At 36.6% G+C, this 18,976-nt stretch overlaps 1 protein-coding gene across 2 annotated transcripts; it reads right to left on the bottom strand.

The window, feature by feature from the left end:
• Positions 1-466: 466 nt before the first annotated feature.
• LOC109077058 (neural Wiskott-Aldrich syndrome protein-like) lies at positions 467-18,568 on the bottom strand. 2 transcript variants are annotated; one of them, XM_042721652.1, is made up of 11 exons: positions 18,148-18,565; positions 12,509-12,643; positions 11,718-11,804; positions 11,259-11,355; positions 10,716-10,739; positions 6,131-6,338; positions 5,686-5,728; positions 4,312-4,465; positions 2,728-3,257; positions 1,604-1,712; positions 467-1,495 (listed from the first exon to the last, which is right to left on the bottom strand). In XM_042721652.1, the coding sequence occupies exons 1-11, from the start codon at positions 18,253-18,255 to the stop codon at positions 1,434-1,436; spliced, it is 1,557 nt and encodes a 518-aa protein (XP_042577586.1). In that variant the 5' UTR covers positions 18,256-18,565; the 3' UTR covers positions 467-1,433. The 2 variants fall into 2 exon arrangements, with proteins under 2 accessions (XP_042577586.1, XP_042577587.1); XM_042721653.1 differs by lacking the exon at positions 10,716-10,739 and having other exon boundaries at positions 18,148-18,568.
• Positions 18,569-18,976: the final 408 nt, after the last annotated feature.

The following is an 18,976-nucleotide window of genomic DNA, read 5'->3' as shown; positions in this document are numbered from 1 at the left end:
TATCTGCCAATAGGGCCAGCAATGACCTTTTCAAATGGAAAGTTTTGTTTTTCATTTTCACCCAGTTGACAGATATTTGTTCTTGTTTGAAGCATAAACACACTTAATTTTTTTTACATTTCTAAGAAAACAAGACTTTATTTGCACCTCAAATAGTTTGATCTCGATTTAAATATGTTTAGATATTTGTACTTGAAAACAAGACAAAATACTGAGGAAGGTTTTTATTTATTTTTATTTTTTTGCAGTGCATGCAACATTTTATGCCCAAACTTCATGAAATTAAGAATTTTCTCTGATTTAAGGCCTTAATTTGTGGAAGGGGTAATTAAGACTTTTTAAGATCCACAGAAACCCTGACTTCGGTTTATTCACTCAAGGAAATGTTATGGATTCCAAGGTTTTAGTCAGATTTTCCACATGGTGTATCCAAGTAAAACAAATAAAACAACCAAATGCACAAAGGTTCTGTAAATATTAACATTTATTTGAGTGTACAATTTTAATATTTTTTTTCAACCTCATTTCGAAGGTTTCAAGTCTCAATGCAAAGCAACCCTGGTTGAACAAAGGATAAAAACTGGAAAACATATTTGAATTTCTCTATAACACTGTTAAAAACAGTGAAAAGTATATGATCCGACCCACTGCGGACCATCAGTTTGTATTAGTATAGCATCACAGTGTGTTATTAGTAAAACATTGAGAATGTACGAAACGTCCATTTCAGGATTTTTTTTTCCAATGGCACACATGAACATTCATTTTTGACCATCAGGGAAAAACAACCAAAAAAAAAAAAAAAAACTCTTATTTCTAATAACTGTAGTGTTTCTCACATGTTAAGGAGAGTCCTGACATAGTAGCTATAGCACACGATGTGTAAACATAACCGCCGTATTGTGCCGTTTTCCCACTTTTTCCTTTTTGATTCGTGCAAAAATAGAAACCGACTCAAACTTGGAGCAAATTTACAAATTAGCAATGGGGCTAAATATGGTTTTTAAGAAAATAACAGCACTAAACTATGTTCTGAATAAGAAAAGGTAAGAGAAAAGTATGAAAATAGTGTTCTTGCTTCGAGTCACCATGTCAACATTTTAAGACTCGCTCATCTTGTTCTTCAGAGATGACGTTCATTTAAAGAATGACAGAAAAAAAAAAAACAAAAGACCCAAAAACATTCAACTCTACAAATCAAGACAACTTGATGTAAAATTGCACGCGAATCCAGGAGAGGGAAATAAAACCTTCTCAGGAGATGCATGACAAACCTTTACAGATTAAATGAGGTATTGCACAGATTAATACAAAAAAGCATAAAGGCAACAAAAATGTACAGCAAATCGGTCGTCCATTTACATTACAATTTTGTAAGGTTTAGCATGTCAAGAGCAATGTAGTGCCTTAATTCTTTTGGGCAGCCCTGGTCATCATTCATCCCACTCATCTTCATCCTCAAAATCTTCTACGTCATCATCATCATCATCTTCATCTACAAAACCACAGATTGAATGTTATGTTTTCTGCTTTTCAATCAAGTAAGACGTCTATTACTTTCCTAAATGACTGTAATTGTCATAAAGCTCGTGTCGGCACATACCTGAAGAGTGGATCGCTTTGCTCCTCTTCTGCATGACCTCCATCAGCGCCCCCACGATCCCAGATGAGGGGGCAGGAGTGGGCGGAGCCGAGTCTGTAGTGTCTGGTACCTGAAAATGTCACATGATCAGAACGGCTTTATTCACCTGCATGCCATGAAGTTCTCATGATGGACTGGGGTAAAAAAAAACTGTTATTTTCAGTACAGAACTGAAGATGTGAGCGATTGCTGTACTAAGAGTTGGGAATACTGCTACACAAAAATTTATTAAATTGAATAAGTAATGGAAATGCATGTCACTGGTTCATTGACAAGACAAGTACCAGGGATTTTAAGCTAAAATTGAAGCTTAAAATTGCTAGTATTTGTCTTGTCAATCAACAGAACAGCCAAAATAAAATAAAAAAAAAAATCGGACTTTTTAAACTTACACTATATTATATCATTTTATTTACATAATTTATGTAATTCAGTTATTTCTAGTTACTAGACTAGTGTTCAAAAGTTTGGGGTCAGTAGATGAATTAAAAAACGTCTCTTCTGTTCACCAAGGTTGCATTTGTTTGAAAAAAAAAAAAAAACAAAAAAACTGTAATATTGTGAAATATTATTAGAATTTAAAATAAATTACTTTAAAAAATACTTTAAAAATTAAAGTAAAAATTATAAAGCTAAATTATCAGCATCATTACTGCAGTCGTCAGTGTCACATGATCCTTCAGAAATCTAATATGAGGATTTGATGCTCAAGAAACATTTCTTAAGAAATAATATTCTTGTCAATGTTTGAAGAGGCGAACAAGTTGTGCTGCTTAATGTTTTTGTGAAAACTGTGATGAAACAGCATTTATTCAAAATTAGAATCTTTTGTAGCAATTTTACTGTCACATTTGATCAATTGAATCCATTAAAGTATTCATTAAAAAAATAAAAAAACCTTACTGACCCCAAACTTTTAAACAGTAGTGTTCATACATACATAAATAAACTGTATGGACATCTGTGTCAGGAACTGTTTGATTTAGGTATTTGATTTCATGATATGATGATTATGCATCACCAAAATATTTCCCCTCCCAATTATTTTGCAAACATTGGTTAAAAAATAAAAGCACTGTACTTACGTTTTTAAGCTGAATGCCCTGTCGTATTTGGTCTAATAGTGCGTTACGGCCGCCGCCGCCGCCGCCGCCACCGGACACAGGCGGCTTGTTGTTTTGGTCCACTTTCTTCAGCTGCGCCCCTTCTCGAATTTGGTTCAGGAGTGCAGATTTACCCCCTGGCCCCTCCACTACATCCCCGTCTGGTTGCGAAGGAGGTGCAGGAGGAGGGGGTCCTGGAGGAGGCGGTGGTGGTGGTGGTGGTGCTCCACCCACTGAAGGAGGAGGAGGAGGTGGAGGGGCCGGAGGGGCCAGAGAGGCAGGCTGGGGTGGAGGAGGTGGCGGGGGAGCCGACCCGGGCCCTCTGCTGGGGGGAGGAGGCGGAGGTGCGCCCATACCTGGTCGGGAGGGAGGAGGTGGAGGAGGGGCGGAGGTGGGCACTCTTGATGGCGGCGGTGGAGGCGGCGCTCCTCGGCCTCTGGAGGGAGGAGGGGGAGGAGGAGCGGAGTTTTGAGGAGGTGGCGGTCCTCCTCTGGATGGTGGAGGTGGAGGTGCTGTAGAAAGATGGAGTAGTAAGTCAAAAACAACAGCATTTATTTGATTATTTGAAACAGAAACACTGTGAATTGAAACAGAATACTGTCATATTGTTTAACATTATAAAATGTCTTTACTGTCACTTTTGATCAATTTAATGCGTCCTTGATCAAATTTCCTAAGAAAGAAAAGCTAAAAAAATAATTCCAGACTCTTATTTTGTTTACTTGTATTACAGTTACTTGTATTACAGTGATATATTTTTGCCATATTGCCCACCCAAACAATGAATTTAATTATCCGATTAAACATCCGATATCCTTGTCCAGCAACTCACTAATGCAGGCAATCACTTCAAAGTCAAATCCAACTTAGAAATAAAAGTTTGACTCCAGGGTTCTTGAATTCGTCACAGGATGGAGAAAGAAAGCAGCTGTAGCAGCTTCACGGAGGACGCATTGTGTTCATTCAAACCAGTGCTAATACAAATACTGACTCTCAATAAGTTTTGGACTGGGAAAATCTCAGATGTGAGCCGTGAGTAAAACATAAGAGATGTTCTTCCAACATCTGACCAGAGCTGGAGTGTTGATCTTGTAAACTGACTTCTGCAATAAAGAGGCTTATTTTTATTTATTTATTTTTAATTCAGCCTTTAACAAATTTGTCTTTAACAAATAGGGATCAGTGTGGATTTTGAGGTCTAGTTTTGAAGTGTTTTAAGGTCTTAACTCCAACTCTGGTTTGGATTTGAGGTGCTACAAATATGATGTATAAAGATGCACACAACATCAGCACACAGCAGACTTTTAGTAATGGTAGCAAGGCTTCTGATTGGGCCACTGCTGTGCCCATTTTAGAGGCACAAAACTGATTGTTTGTTCTTTTTATCACTGCAGACTCATGCAAAAGGGGGAAAGAAACCTACCACAATACCTCGGGGGTCCTGAAGGACAAATTATTTAAACATTACTTTATTATAGTACAACATAAGATAAGGTTTGCTTAGATCAGTTCTAATAATTTGAGCTTTCAAACACCCAATAACTGCATGCAAACTCTTGGACTCACCTTGTCGTCGTAGTTCATTTTTGACAGCCTCTACTCCTCCTCTCATCTCAATGAATTCGTAGATGTCTTTAGACGTCTCTTTGTCTTTGAGCTGGGCCTCAGAAATGCCACACATGTCAAACAGGTTCTTTAGCTCTGGGTCCAAATTATTCAGCTGAGAAAAGACAAACAAAAGTCAACAAATGAGAGGACAGGATCTGAATACAAATCAAACAAAAATGTTAAATAACTTCTGCTGCTTGTGTCGCAGGATTCCTCATTTGTAATGTGCCATGCTTTTGTAGATCACTATATTAACTATGGACATACAAAAGTTTTGGGGTCATTTATCTGATTTTTTCAGATTCAAAAGGGATGCATTAAATTGATCAAAAGTGACAGTGAAGACATTTATAATGTTACACAATATTTCTATTTAAAATAAATGCTGTTCTTTTAAAAGGTTTACACAAAAATATTAAGCAGCACAACTGTTTTCAACATTAATAATAATAATAAAAATATTATCTTTAGCAGCAAATGAGCTTATTAGAATGATTTCTGAATGATCATGTGACACTGAAGACTGGAGTAATGATGCTGAAAATTCAGCTTTGATCAAAGGAATAAATTACATTTTATAATATATTCAAATGGAAAGATGATATTTTAAATTGTAATAATATTACTGTTTTTACTGTATTTTTATAAAATAAAATGCATCCTTGGTGAGCAAAGGAGACTTTTAAAAACATTTAAACTCTAAATGACCCAAAACTTTTGAGCAATAATGTATTCCAGTGTATACCCAGAAATAATCAAATATATCCATTTTTGAAATCACCGAAATTATAATGCATTTCTTTTTGCACGAAAAATGTTCTTGTGCTAAATAAATGTCACTCAGTTTGCTTATTTATTATATAATGCAATAAGATTCAGACATCTTTTAAACATAACATGAAAGACTTTTGGTGGCCACAATATTTCAGAATATTCTTAAAACAGATAAATGTGCCACATAGCATTGGGCTTAATAATTCTTTCCTCTGATAATGAAAAATTGCTCCTGCAGACAGTCTACCAGCGCAATCACACCGTAACCCCTAATAAATCTCCTTTATGTAATCTCTCATTCAGGGGAGTTCAAATTAAAAACTGGAGCCACAGATCCAATACACACTCCCAGCGCAACGCCTGAAATATGATCCTTGATTTTTGGGAGAATGATTGTTTTGGATTATAAAGATACAGCCCCTCCAATTACATTGTGTAAGAGATGACTTGCAATTGTGAATCATATCCTGATGTGACCTCTGTACCATAAAATTATGAATACATGTTAATAAAGAGTACATGCATTAAATGTACACATGCAGTGGCAAAAATACTCACATCAAAGCCTGTGTTGGGATCCCAGCCGACATGCCCTACATGCCTGGAAAAACAAAAAGACATTTTAATAAAGAAGTATGAAGCAAACGGTTCAGAAACTGTAAATGCATTAAGCAAATAAAGATAAAACTGAGATTAAAGTACATCAATAAACATGTTCAAGTTTAAGGAAGTCTCATCCGTCTTTAATATGATTCCTGGAATACAACGGCCAGATTATCTACGTCTGGGATACATTACATGAGATTAAAAACAAGTGTCCATCCGATTATACTTTGCATCACAACACACTAAGCGAACGTCCAGGAATCTAACAGGAACTATGACTTGATAAAGCAGCTTTAGTGTTTAGTGCACAAGGAAGTGTATGCAGTACCTGGTCAAAGCCAACGATGCGGAAAGGGAAACGTGAAACCAAGTTGGTCTGAACATAAAGTGAACTCACCGGAAATTGCTTGGGGTGCCGATTTCAGATTTGGATATTTTCTTCTTCTTGTTCTTGCCTTTGCCTTTGTCTTTGTCTTTTCTGTTGAAGTTGCTGTGGAGGTTAAAGTTGTTCATTTGAGTGTTATTTTGATAACGCTGGTTGATTTCAGGGTTCTTTATGTCCACCGTTGCCATTGGAAGTGTTGGTCCTGAAGGTCCTGATGGTCCTGAAACAGTCACAGTCAAACTCATTTCATAAATTAAGCTTGTTTCTGACATGGTATAAAAAAATAAAAAATAAAAGGCTCACAGTTCTAAATTTTTTCAAATTTTGACTTTTATTCTCACACTTCTGAGCAATTATGATTTTTTCCTCCTCAGAATAGTCAGAATAGCGAGATTTAAACTCTGAATTCGTAGAAAAAAATAAATAAATAAATACAAGAATTACAAGATGTAAACTAATAATTTGTCGAATAAAAGTCAGAATTGTGAGATTTAAACTGAATTCGTAAAAAAAACAAAAAACAAAAAAAAAAACCTCAGAATTACAAGATGTAAACTCAAAATTTGGAGGAAAAAAAGTCAATTGCAAATTTAAACTCAGAATTTGTTGAAAAAAACACCTGAGATTTAAATTCAATTCGTAGAAGAAAAAAAAAGTCAGAATTGCGAGATTTAAACTCTGAATTCGTAAAAAAAAAAAAAAAAAACACTCAGAATTACAAGATGTAAACTCAAAATTTGGAGAAAAAAAAAAGTCAATTGCAAGATTTAAACACTGAATTCGTAAAAAAACAAAACAAAACCTCAGAATTGAGATGTAAACTCAAAATTCTTAGAATAAAAGTCACTTGCAAGATTTAAACTCAGAATTTGTATAAAAAAAAAACAGATTTAACCTCATACTTCATAGAAAAAAAGTCAGAATTACGGGATGTAAACTCAAACTTTGGAGAAAAAAGTAAACTGCAAGATTTTAATTTAGAATTTGGAGGAAAAAAAATCTGAACTGTGAGATTACGAGATTTAAAGAAGAAAAACAGCAGAATTGGGAAATGTACATTTGGAATTCAGAGAAAAAAGTAAGAATTGTGAGAATGAGAGTCTGAATTCTGCTTCCATAATCAAGCACTTTTGAAATGAACACTAACTTTCTTAAATGCACTGAACATAATAAACTGCATTAAGACAAAACCGGCCAATAAAGCACCTCTTCCAACCATTTAAAAGTCTTCAGAGAATCTTTACGAAGCATCTCAGGTCACAACCTACCTGTGTCCTCGCACTCGACACTGTAAGCTGGCGAGAGTAAAAACGACGGGCTACAGCGTCCGCTTACGTCTCCACCCCCTAAACCCACGTTCAGGAGGATTTTACCCATCACCACACAGGTGCGCTCGCTGTGCCGCAGGTTAGCCGCGGCCTGAGAACGGACCGTACAGCTCGTCCTGCGGGAGTACGAGGCACTGCAGGGGAGCCAGGCAACCTCCCAAATCCGAAGCCCCATCAAGTATCTCATCAGTCGGTGTGGACAAAAAGGTGGTGCAGAACATCATCTCTGAACACATGTGAATGTCCACGGTGCAGGTCTGGTCAGGCTGCTCTTGTTTTTCTCTGCCAGCATTTGAAGGCTGCAGCCAGTCATAAAGACCCGCCTCTTTTTAATCCCAGCAAATTATACACCACCTCTGGATTTTACATAACCGTTAAAGCCAGCAATAAGCTGCCGCAAATCTCCTGGGTTCTTCTAAGCACAGTGTGATAAGGACACGCTATAATTCAACACCAATGAGAAACCCTCCACACAGACAGGGGGCGCTAATCACCTGAGCCGGATGTCAATAGCAGATGACTGTAAGTGGCACAAAATCATGAGAAGGAAAAACGCTGACCAACTAGTACATTCATATAACCAGCCGAGAAAATCTCAGATTAACTAAAGGTCTAATATTTGCATTGTTGCTTATCCACAGACATCAAACGGATGTCAGGTGGTCACGTATACCAGAATTAGGGGTCGACCGATTATCGGCGTGCCCGATTATCGTCGCCGATATTAAGCATTTTTATTGTTATCGGCATAGGCCATTTTCAAAACCGATTTGCCGATAAAACCATTTTATTTTGAAATGCGCGATCTGGCACTGATCCAGCCACCTCAGTCAGAGCGCACCGCTCTGTGGCCTAGACTAAGCCCCGCCCATCGTCCGTCTGATTTGTTGGGAGTCACGAGCCTGGCCAATCAATACGGGCTGGCGCGGCTGGGAAAATGTTCCGCTCTCACATAAAGCACAGGAGAGCTGCTTCAGTGATCATCATCACACATCAATAAGTATATCTCTCGAAGGTAAGAATGCAGTAAACGTTCCTGAAGTTGCAATAAATCACTACACTGAAGTTGCAAAACACCTAAATATAATCGATTTATGATGACAAGCCCCGTTCAGTTATTATACTGTGAATTCCCGGTCAATGTCCGTCATTGCAGTGATATGCTTTTAACGGATCATCACATCAGTGCTGAGATAGTGAAAACTAAAACCTACTTCTCTCACCATTCGGCCAAACTTAACGTTATATTGTGAATAGATTATCAACACGAATGAATTCACTCACGTCTGCTGCGGTTTTTTTTTTTGTATTGTTCACATAGCTTCACTGAACAGCGTCCGTTCCGTTAGGGCTCTTAGTCAAAAAAACTGCGCATATTTGGAGAAATATTGCTTTATTCTAACATGATTGCAAAATAATTTATCATACAGATTCAGAATTACCATTATGCAATTTTGAAGAGCTGAAAGGGCATCAAGCGCGAGCTCTGACGCCCTGACGCGACGCGAGCTCCCTATTCCTGATTTAGTTATCACCGCGGCCGCGCTCTCTCATTTGACTAATAACCAGGGTGCGATTTGCCGGGGGGGGATTTCCCCCCTTCTGGTCTATGCATCCCCTGCCTCTGCTGAATAACTTTTACATCCCCGGTGGGGATAAAAACATCATGCAAACCCGCTCTGACGTCCAGATCTGAATCAAATGATTCGCGATACGCGATCCGATTGAAGCGCATCGAAACAGTGAATCATTTTGCGACGCAATGGTTTAACTGATTCGGAGTTTCAAAAAGCTCCGTTGTGTTCTTTGCTCGCTTTCTCGGATGTTGTTTGAATAACCGTGGACATTAAATCATTACAATTAATAGGCCTAAAGTAGGCTTACATTGTTTTTATTAAACTGAGATCACACTAAATACAATTTACGTCATATTAAATACATTTCATAAAATTTTTCAAAAGCATCCCCCCCTCTGTCTATTTCACAAATCGCACCCCTGCTAATAACCCTATGCTAATAACGTAAATTGTCAATAATCTCACATTGCACGTTTCTGGATGACGCTGTCCTGTATACTTCCTAATTTGTATCGCCGTGATAAACAGTCTAAAAATAAAAAAAAACACACTATTACAATATGGGTTGTGTGTGAAATTAATGCAATTCTGGGTTGCAAATAAAATGCTAAATATAACACACACACACACATACATATTATATATATATATATATATATATATATATTATATATATATATATATATATATATATATATATATATAGATAGATAGATAGATAGATAGATAGATAGATAGATAGATTACATTTATTTTCCATTATTTGTTCATTTGTTGCTGTTTAAATTTGCTTTAAGTTTTACTTAGTTTACAGAATGCTGCTGATGGATGCTCCCAGCACTTTTTATGTTTGTTGTTATTATTAATATTAATGTTGTTATTATGAACAGTTCTCAGAATTAAAGATGTGTTAAAATAATTTAAAGAGAGTCTTTGTCAGAGGCCTTTTTTGTTCTTAATTTTGACATTAATTTTCATTTTTACACTAGACACATATCGGTTCAAAATATCGGTTATCGGTCTCCTTGATCTGTAATAATCGGTATCGGCATCGGCCCTGAAAAATGCATATCGGTCTATCCCTAACCTGAATCACCTACACAGTCACTCAGTGATCCACTTTTGGGTGTTAACAGCACCAGCACCACCCAAAATAGTCTTGTTTTGTTATAAAAGCAGACATTTGAAGTCAAAATCCAGTTTATCTGCTTTTAATGGCTGATTTGGTGAAACCTCATGTTACTTCAAAGCTTCAGCATTGCTCGTCTATAGGATGGAAGTGACTCAGGTGCCAGATTTTCTGGTAGAGCTGGATTTTTGTCTTTGGGGTGGTTGTTAACCCGGTGAAATGGACTGTTAACATATGTTAGTTGGGTGGGTAGCTGACAGCCCCTAGGGGCCTTACAGTTAAAGACCAGCACCACTGTGAAGATCAAGTTTTGACTAACAGCACATGAGGGGGATGGTGTGTATGTTTGGAAATTACATTTGCTACCGTGTTTGCTTATATGCATTTAAAACTATGTGGTGAATTGCAGGAAAACTGTCAAGATATGCCCTGGTCATATTTCAGCCAATAGTTAAAAAAAAAAAAAAGTAAGTGGAATAATAATAATGAATCTTTGTCAGTCATGTTTAAAGTTTAGTCTAGAAAGAATTAACATTCATGTAATTCATTAGTAAACAACCTACCATTAGGTGGGTCACGTCTTTTTTCTGCAAGACAAAATAAAGATAACCATTACTACTAAATTCACCACTGCGCAATATAAAATGTGAGGTTTATTAGTGAAAGAGCAAGAAAGTGAGATTTGAGATCAATCTAGTGCTGTAGGAAAATCAGAGAAGTTTTTTGTTTATTATTATGCGGAAATGTACGGGAAAAGACTCAAATGTGCAATCCTCTCCTTGTCCTGGGAAAAGTTGCCGAGTCAGCCGACACAAAGAATGGTTAAAGAGCAGAGTTAATCAGAAGCAGACCTAGCCTACACAATCAGACCCAGAGACATCAAAGAGCAAGACGTGGCACGACAGAAACTGTCTGAGGAGCCTTAGTTAGGAAGGAAATCCTGGAAGAGTGGGATGTTACAGAAAGAGTGACAGAAGTAGATAAAGAGGGAACGACTGAATCATGTCAGAAGGAAACCAGATGATGTTTTTCCAGCAGAATACATAGAGACCCAGCTCTGTTATGAAGTGAAGGACAGAAACAAGCTGATGTGCTGTTGCACTTACCGGTTTTCCTCCCTCTTCTAAACAGAAGCTCATTGACTGCGCTCTTGAATCGCCTGGCTTCCTCCTCACTGGCAAAATTGAGACCGATCTGGCACGTCTGAGGACAAACACACATTAAAGATGCTTTATATACACTCCAGACAGACAAGAAGTCATAAATAAAAACATAGATGATCCAGAAGAGTTATTCAAACAGGAAAAACCCTTGCACTGATGAACTTGAATCTTGTTTACATTTACATTTTAACAAAAGATTATGAAGACAAACTGTTTCGAGGATAAAGTGCATGGATGAATCCTGCATTATAAGACCAAAGCAAATTAATTCAATTTCATGTTTATGTTGATTTTAACTCCAACTTTATCAGTCTGTGTCCATGATGGCACATAAGCCCAAGCACACAGCATGATAGCTTGGAAAACACAAAGGGCATGTTGGCACAAGATCTGCATACTTACATCTCCAGCAAATGTGATAAAGTATGGCCGGGAGCAGTTTACTGAGAAGTTGTTGTAGAGCTCTTGATCAAACAATTGTCTTCCGTCCTGTCAAAGCAGAAAAAGAAACTCTTTACTTAACACTAAGAGAAAAAGGACTTCTATATGTGAAGTTTTCTTTTCTTTTATTTATATATTAATATAGATTGTATTTATATAGTATTTAATTTATTCATAGACTGAAAAAGCATAAAAATAAAATAAATGAAAATAAGTCCTAAGTCAACCATCATTTATTCATAAAATAAAATTCTAAATAAAATTTAAATGTGCATGTGTCTATGATATATTATTTAAACTATTCATAAAATAAACTAAATTATTTTACCTATGACCAAATATAGTTTATTTATATTATTTATTAATTTTATGAACAAATTAAACAATATATGAATAACATATAAATTAATTCAAGTGATAAATATGTTTTAATGTTAAAGAATATTTTATTTATTTAATAAGATAATATATACAAAAAAAAAAAAACTGGAATATAAATAATATAAATAAAACAATATATAAATAATAAACATATTTAAATACTAAAGGATATATTCTATTTATATTTTTAACAAAATAAATAACATAAAATACATTTGAATATAAATAAAATAATATATAAATAAAATATACATGAATATAACTGATATATTTTTAATAAAAGTCCATGTTATTGTGCTAAACAATGTTTGGCTCCAAATGAAAAATGCACAGATGTATCAAAAAAAGCATCTGAGTGTCTGCTGACTTACTTTCATATCAAACACCCTGATAAAGTAAGATCTCTGAGAGCTGTCTTTCACCAGACAGGCCACCCCACAGCACTTCTTCACCCAGGACGAGTTTCTGTCTGCTCCATAGACCTGCACCACTGCTGAACACAAACTCTACAGAAACAGAAAAGAAACGGCAGAATTAAAACAAATCTGTCAATCAAATTCCATTCTGCAGCTGCTTATGTAGGTCACATTAACCTACTGTGAAAATAGATGCTGCTTAGGTATGATTTCAGAATGATTTTCAAAAAAAAAAAAAACATTTAAAGAGTCATGATTCATGCCCAAAAAACAAACATCGGTAATCTTTGCTTTATTAGTGCATGTGCTGTAAAGTGGTCAATTTTAAAACAAGCTTTAATGCCTTAAGAACGTTCAACCGCTCTGGACATACGGCGGTCACTCAGTAGAGGACATTATCATAGCGCAGTGTCATTCACAGAGCAAACACCTCAGGACGGGTGTGAGTGAGGACGACAGCGCTCGGCCAGCGCCTTTCACAGTCTCCTCACGAAGCTGCCGGTCACAATGCCAGTGAATGAGACGCTCTCTCAGACTAATCAAGAGGAACACGCTGCATTGTGCACATTACATTATCTTGGCGAAAAGCCCCGCTATATAATCATAGATCATTTTTTATATTTCACAGAATGAGAGAATTAAATCCAGCATGCATATGTAATACAAAAAGGAACGAATGCTACAAAGCAGAGGCATTGCTACCGTTTTCCCATTTAAAAATGTGTCCCAGGCCCCCTCTCCCTCGCTGGGCCCTTGGGATAGTCCTAACCTAAATTATGGCGCCCTTGTTTACAAGAGTTTTTGTACTCATATATATGTTAATGAGTTCTTGATTGCAACATCAACAGCTTTACATTTTCTGAATGACATGACAAAAAATAAAATAATTCAATTCAAAAATTGTGCAGAATTGTGAGATATAGGCTCAGAATAGCAAGAAATAAAAGTCATTTGTTAAAAAAATAAGTTGCAATTTTTTATATAATAAAAGGAATAAAATAGGATAGAAAATAAAAAGTTAATTACGACTTATTAATCTCAAAACTGTCTTTTTTTCTCAGCATTGCGAGAAAAGTCTGAATTGTCTGATATTAAGTAACTGCAACTTTCACTGTTTGGACTTCTCAGAATTCTGAGTTTATGTCTCACAATTATGAGAAAAAAAGAGACACAATTGGGAGATGTAAACTCAGAAGTCGCAATGATCTTTTTTCATTATGTCAGAAATGAGCTTCCACAGAATGCCTCTGTTTTTGCGGTTTAGTTTTAATAAAAAGGTCTGGACAGACACTAAAAAGCGAAAGTCAAAGTCCTATTTTCCACAATATGTCGCCTTTGAGGAAAAACAAGGATACACCCGAGTTGAAACGATGCATGCATCTAATTAAACGGCTGAGTTTACAAATCAACCGTCTGACCTGAGATGAACCAGCTGCGAGGAATCAGAACAAAAGAGCCAGTCAATAGTGAGAGAAAAGCCACAAAGGACCATTAAAGCTGCTACTCCTAAAAACTACGTTCGTGACATGTGATGTAATCGCAAACTTCCGAGCAGCACTTTTAAGTGAATAGCTGCAATATGCATGAAGACGTCCTCGCCAAACAGCCACTTTCGGGAATTAACGATCAGCATCCATTCTCAGGATGGGCCAGATGATTTATATAAGTGGAGAGCGGACCAGCAAAGCCAGACGGCCCTGCCAGGATCCCGGTCAGGAATGCAGCCACGCCACACATCTGAACAACCCACTGAAGTGCAGGCCTGCGAGTTACAGACACACTCAAAGCTTCCATTTACTACAAGATAAAAGCCAGAGGAGCAGGATCACACACACAGCGAGAGGGGCTTCTGAGCTCTCATTGGCTGAATGAAGCTACCGTCTATTATCAGTTCATTTTAGTCATTACTCAAAGTCAGGCGCATTCATCTGAACCCGAGTGTGTGCGACGTTATCTTGCAGCTTATCTCTCATTATGAGCTGCAGCCCTCTGGACGAAATCTGGTGACGTAATGTACATGTACTCAATACTCATGCATGCACTCGGATGACATCAAAGAAAAGAGCCACTGTTTGCTGCGAATGCTGCTATTTTTTTTTTTGGAAGGAAATTACTGCTGAGGTGTTAAATTGATCAAAAGTGACATTAAAGACATTTAAAATGTTAAAAAAGATTTCTACTTCCCATAAATGCTGTTCTTTTGAACTTTTTTTTTTTTTTTAAATGAAAGAATCTTGATTAAAAAAATATGGATCAGTTCCCACAAAAATATTAAGGAACATTAATAACATTAATAATAAGAAGAAATGTATCTTGAGCAGCAAATCAGCATATTAGAATGATTTCTGAAGGAACATGTGACAAGTAATGATGCTGAAAATTCAGTTTTGCATCACAGGAATAAATTACATTTTATAATACATTAAAACAGAAAAAAGTTCATATAGTTTGGAAAACCTTTTCACAATATTTCGGTTTTCATTTCATTTTTGATCAAATAAATGCAGCCTCGGTGAGCAGAAGAGTTTCAAACACATACATATCAAACTGAAAAATAATATAAAACAAATGAAAAAAAAAGAAATTTTGATTATTAAATATATTTTTAAATAGCATTTTACAATATAATTATATAACTACATAATTATACATAAATACTACATCAACTCCATAAATCACTACATAATTCCCACACATACATTTTACTATAACTGAAATGCAAAAGAAAAAAGCTGTCAAAAAGAAAAAAAAAAGTTTGATTAGTAGTACTACAATAATTAATAAATAATAAATTGTAACTGACTAAACAGATAAATTCAGTCTAAATAAATAAATACATTTTTATATAGCTGTCATTATACTTTAGGAAGGGGTTCATTATTTTTGCAATAAAAAAAACCCTCTTTTTTTTTTTAAAGACTTATTTTTGTTTTGACAGGACAGATCAGAGCTGACAGAAGGTGGAGTGGAAGAGAGATACCCTGATCTAAAATTACTCAAACTCAGCAGCACAAGGCCAAATAAATAATTAAATAAGTGCTAAAAAAAATATAAGTAAACAGCAAAAAAAAAAAAAAAAAAAAAAAAAAAAATATTGTTACTTTGTAAATAGCACTATAAGTCAACTTCATGGGGAGAATTTTACAATTCTACAAACATGTAAAATCATTATTTCGTCCATCAGCCACGCACTGGACATCTGAAAACTGACACAGTTGACCACGGCGAGGATAATATTAAGGGTCAAAGCTGAAGTATCCATGACTTTGCTATTATCAAACTCTATGCATTACACACTCAAGAAGTAGCTTTCCTCACAGTTCAAACAAGCAAAAATGACAGAAACTCGGCCAGCAGGAACTACCTGAGAGGATGGACTGGTTCTCCAACCCTTACATTCACATGCAGGAAAACCACATCCTGCCAGCAACAGCAGAAAATCACCGAGGCCCACCGGACCACATCCTCACAAATGTGCAATCCTGTTTAAAACTAACACTGTGTTTCCAGCCGGTGTGTATGTTTTTGAGTTGGATGCTGTGTGTTAACTAAATGGAGATCCGTATGTAGGGAAACTGACTGGGAGGAGGATAAGTTTGAAGTGACAAGTTTGTGGTTAAGTGATTATGGTTAGTTGATTTGAATCATTTGAACTGTGTGGACAACACACCCACTTCAATCATGCCACAACACGCCATTTGAATAAAATAAAAAAAATAAAAAAAAGACTTACAAAATAAATATGTCACCAGGTGACTAAGCCTTTGGGATGCATTGATATTGCAAACATATGATAAGCAGCGTCATCAACCGCCGCCGCCAGGAATGCGAGGCATTCAAGGACTCGTGTCATGCAAGAGAAACTATTAATTTCAGGCGACAAGTCCGGCAACTCAAACCCGGTTCCTGTTTCGCACGGAGGAATGAAGCTCTTTGGAAACCAGTGTGCCCTCATGTGAAAAGGGAAGCTACCTGAAGAACACAACATTCACGAAGGAACAGGACAGGTAACCAACAGGTGAGCGAGAGCAGCACGAGACGCTGGAATACACCTGGACTGAACATCACCCAGATAAAAGCCCAGTCTAATTCGGGCGTGTTACGCAACAACAGCCCGAGGGAAATCTGATTACACTGATGATTAAACAAAACAATAAGGGAACGTGTCTGTAGTGCACTAAAAATTAAAGTGAATGACCTATCGCTGCATAATAATAAAGTGAAACTTGTGATGAATAAAGGTCAAACATAAAAAGCGGTTTTTAAGCATAAAAAAAAAATTGTTTAATATAGCATACTTATATATTATGTGCCCTGTTTATTTTTATTTTCATTATTATTTTTTTTTTTTTCATTTTTTTTTTTTTTTTGTTTTTTATAATATAATAGGTGTTGTTTTGTTATTTTTTTTATTTTTTTTGTTATTATTTTTTTAATGTGTGCTTTTGTGAATGTTTCATTTTTATATTTTTTTCATGTTTTATTATGTTCAGCTGAACATTATTTCACACATTTTCACATTTTAGTTTCACAAAAGTTATTTGAAACATGACAGTAGACACTTTACTTGCATTTAATATGCATTTATGTATATAAAATCACTCTCGTAAATTGTATTTGAGGAAGACACCAAAATGGGATGTCTCATCTTTGACCCATAACCATATAAATCATCAGGGCTGATTATTTTGCCTAGTGTATAGTTATTTTGAGATTGCTGGGCAATTAATGTTACCAAGATGGATATTTTGCCTAGAGTTAGTTCTAAAACGTACTTATATTATACAGTAAATATTGTGTGAAATTAGGGTTATGTGTATTGTGTTGCAATTTGTGAGATGTTGATAAATGTTTTTTTTTTTCATTTGCTCCTCCCAATCTTGAATATTAAGTTACATTCCTGACAGTTTAACCAGACACACCAATGTCAACAGTTTCCTCATATGAATCTTAGTTATGAAAACCTGGTTTATTATCAATGCACACATAACATAGACTTGGAAATGTAAAGGTCAGAGTCTCGTATTGGAAACCAGGGCTATTTTATGTGAATGCGAACCGGTCAGAGCAGGAGGAAGAGTTTTATGAGGTGCTGTCAGGTGACAGGATTCATCTCTCATAAACGCAGCTCAATAAATCAAGCTGTGAGAGGAACATAAAGGCATGTGCCAATACGATTAAAACGCCTAATCAAGTTCACCTTTCGTGATTATCTTAGATTAAATACGATGAACTATTGATGCAAAGGCACAAGACTCATTTATATGGTCTGGTGCGTAACAATGTATAGCTGTCATTATATTTTAGGAAGGAGGTCATCATATTTGCTTCGAAAAGTGTCTCACACACAAGCTCACCTGAAACTTTGAAAGCATTCTTGATTAAAAAAAACACCAAACACATCGTCAGACAGATGCGTGCGTTAAACTTTGATTTGTCAACTGGATACAGTGCATGTTTATATTCTGTTAATGGATTATCCAAGTGTCACATTCCAGTGGACTCGTTAGTAACACTGTATCGAGTCGATAACATCCCACAGCATGAGTGAACACTACCTGGCAAAGAAATCAAGCAAATGCTGGAGAACTTACGGTGCATTTCTTGCCCAGATGCTTGAAGAACCCTTCGTTTTCTTGAGGAGTGAGAAGAATTGAGCCTACATTGCTCGCAGGCCTTCTGTTTGAAGGTGGACCGCTCATTTTTGACAATCCGATGATGTGAACTTGTGATCAGGAAGTGTTAAACAGAAAATATGCGTTCATTGATCTCCGATCAACGCAGCTCGGATCCGGAGGCTCTCATAATCAGACCTGTGTGTCTCGGCCGGGGGTGGGTTGAGAGAGGTCCTGTGTCCTAGAAATAAAACGCGATCCTCGTTTGGTTATCCAATGTCGTCTCGAGACTCTAAACTTTCATCTGAACTCCTGTGCACCGAGCTTTCGATCCAACATGGCAGTGCCACCGTTGCGCATGACAGACAGAGAGACGCGGCGAATTTACAAATCCTACTACGGCGAAAGCGTAGCTTATGAATATTAATGACGCGCCGTGGCGTGCGAGAAATAGCCGTGGCTGATTGGCTCAGAGCGGGTTTTGGTAGCGAGCGTTAGTTGTTTGGCGAATCAGAGATTCGCGGGGCGTGGCTTATGAATATTAAATGAGTTACGTGACTAGACGCTCCGGGAAGGTTACCAGGCAACGTTAGCATGAGCTAAGAAATAACTACGAGCTAAGCCTTCGCTATAGTAGGATACAGGTCGCGTTTAGTTTACTTATAACGTAAAAAGAGTCTTTTAAATGCTTTTAAAATTGGTTATTAGACAGCTGTGGCTTTATAAATCGCAATCGAGGTATATTTGAGAATGATAAAGCAGTTTCACGAAGGAACGCAGAGTGGGCGGAGTCATGACGTGGAGTCAA

Source organism: Cyprinus carpio, chromosome B4 (genome assembly GCF_018340385.1).
Source record: "Cyprinus carpio isolate SPL01 chromosome B4, ASM1834038v1, whole genome shotgun sequence".
Lineage (NCBI taxonomy): Eukaryota > Metazoa > Chordata > Actinopteri > Cypriniformes > Cyprinidae > Cyprinus > Cyprinus carpio.
Note: the sequence above shows the minus strand (reverse complement) of the source record. Positions and strands in the feature narration are given on the sequence as shown.

What these genes read in the sequence shown, in the direction of transcription:
- LOC109077058 (XM_042721652.1), bottom strand. Translation starts at nt 18,255, where the DNA reads ATGAGCGGTCCACCTTCAAACAGAAGGCCTGCGAGCAATGTAGGCTCA. An exon ending in ATCTGGGCAAGAAATGCACC is followed by an intron (nt 12,644 to 18,147) that starts GTAAGTTCTCCA and finishes CTGTTTCTGTAG; the next exon opens with AGTTTGTGTTCAGCAGTGGT. An exon ending in AGGGCATTCAGCTTAAAAAC is followed by an intron (nt 1,713 to 2,727) that starts GTAAGTACAGTG and finishes TGACATTTTCAG; the next exon opens with GTACCAGACACTACAGACTC.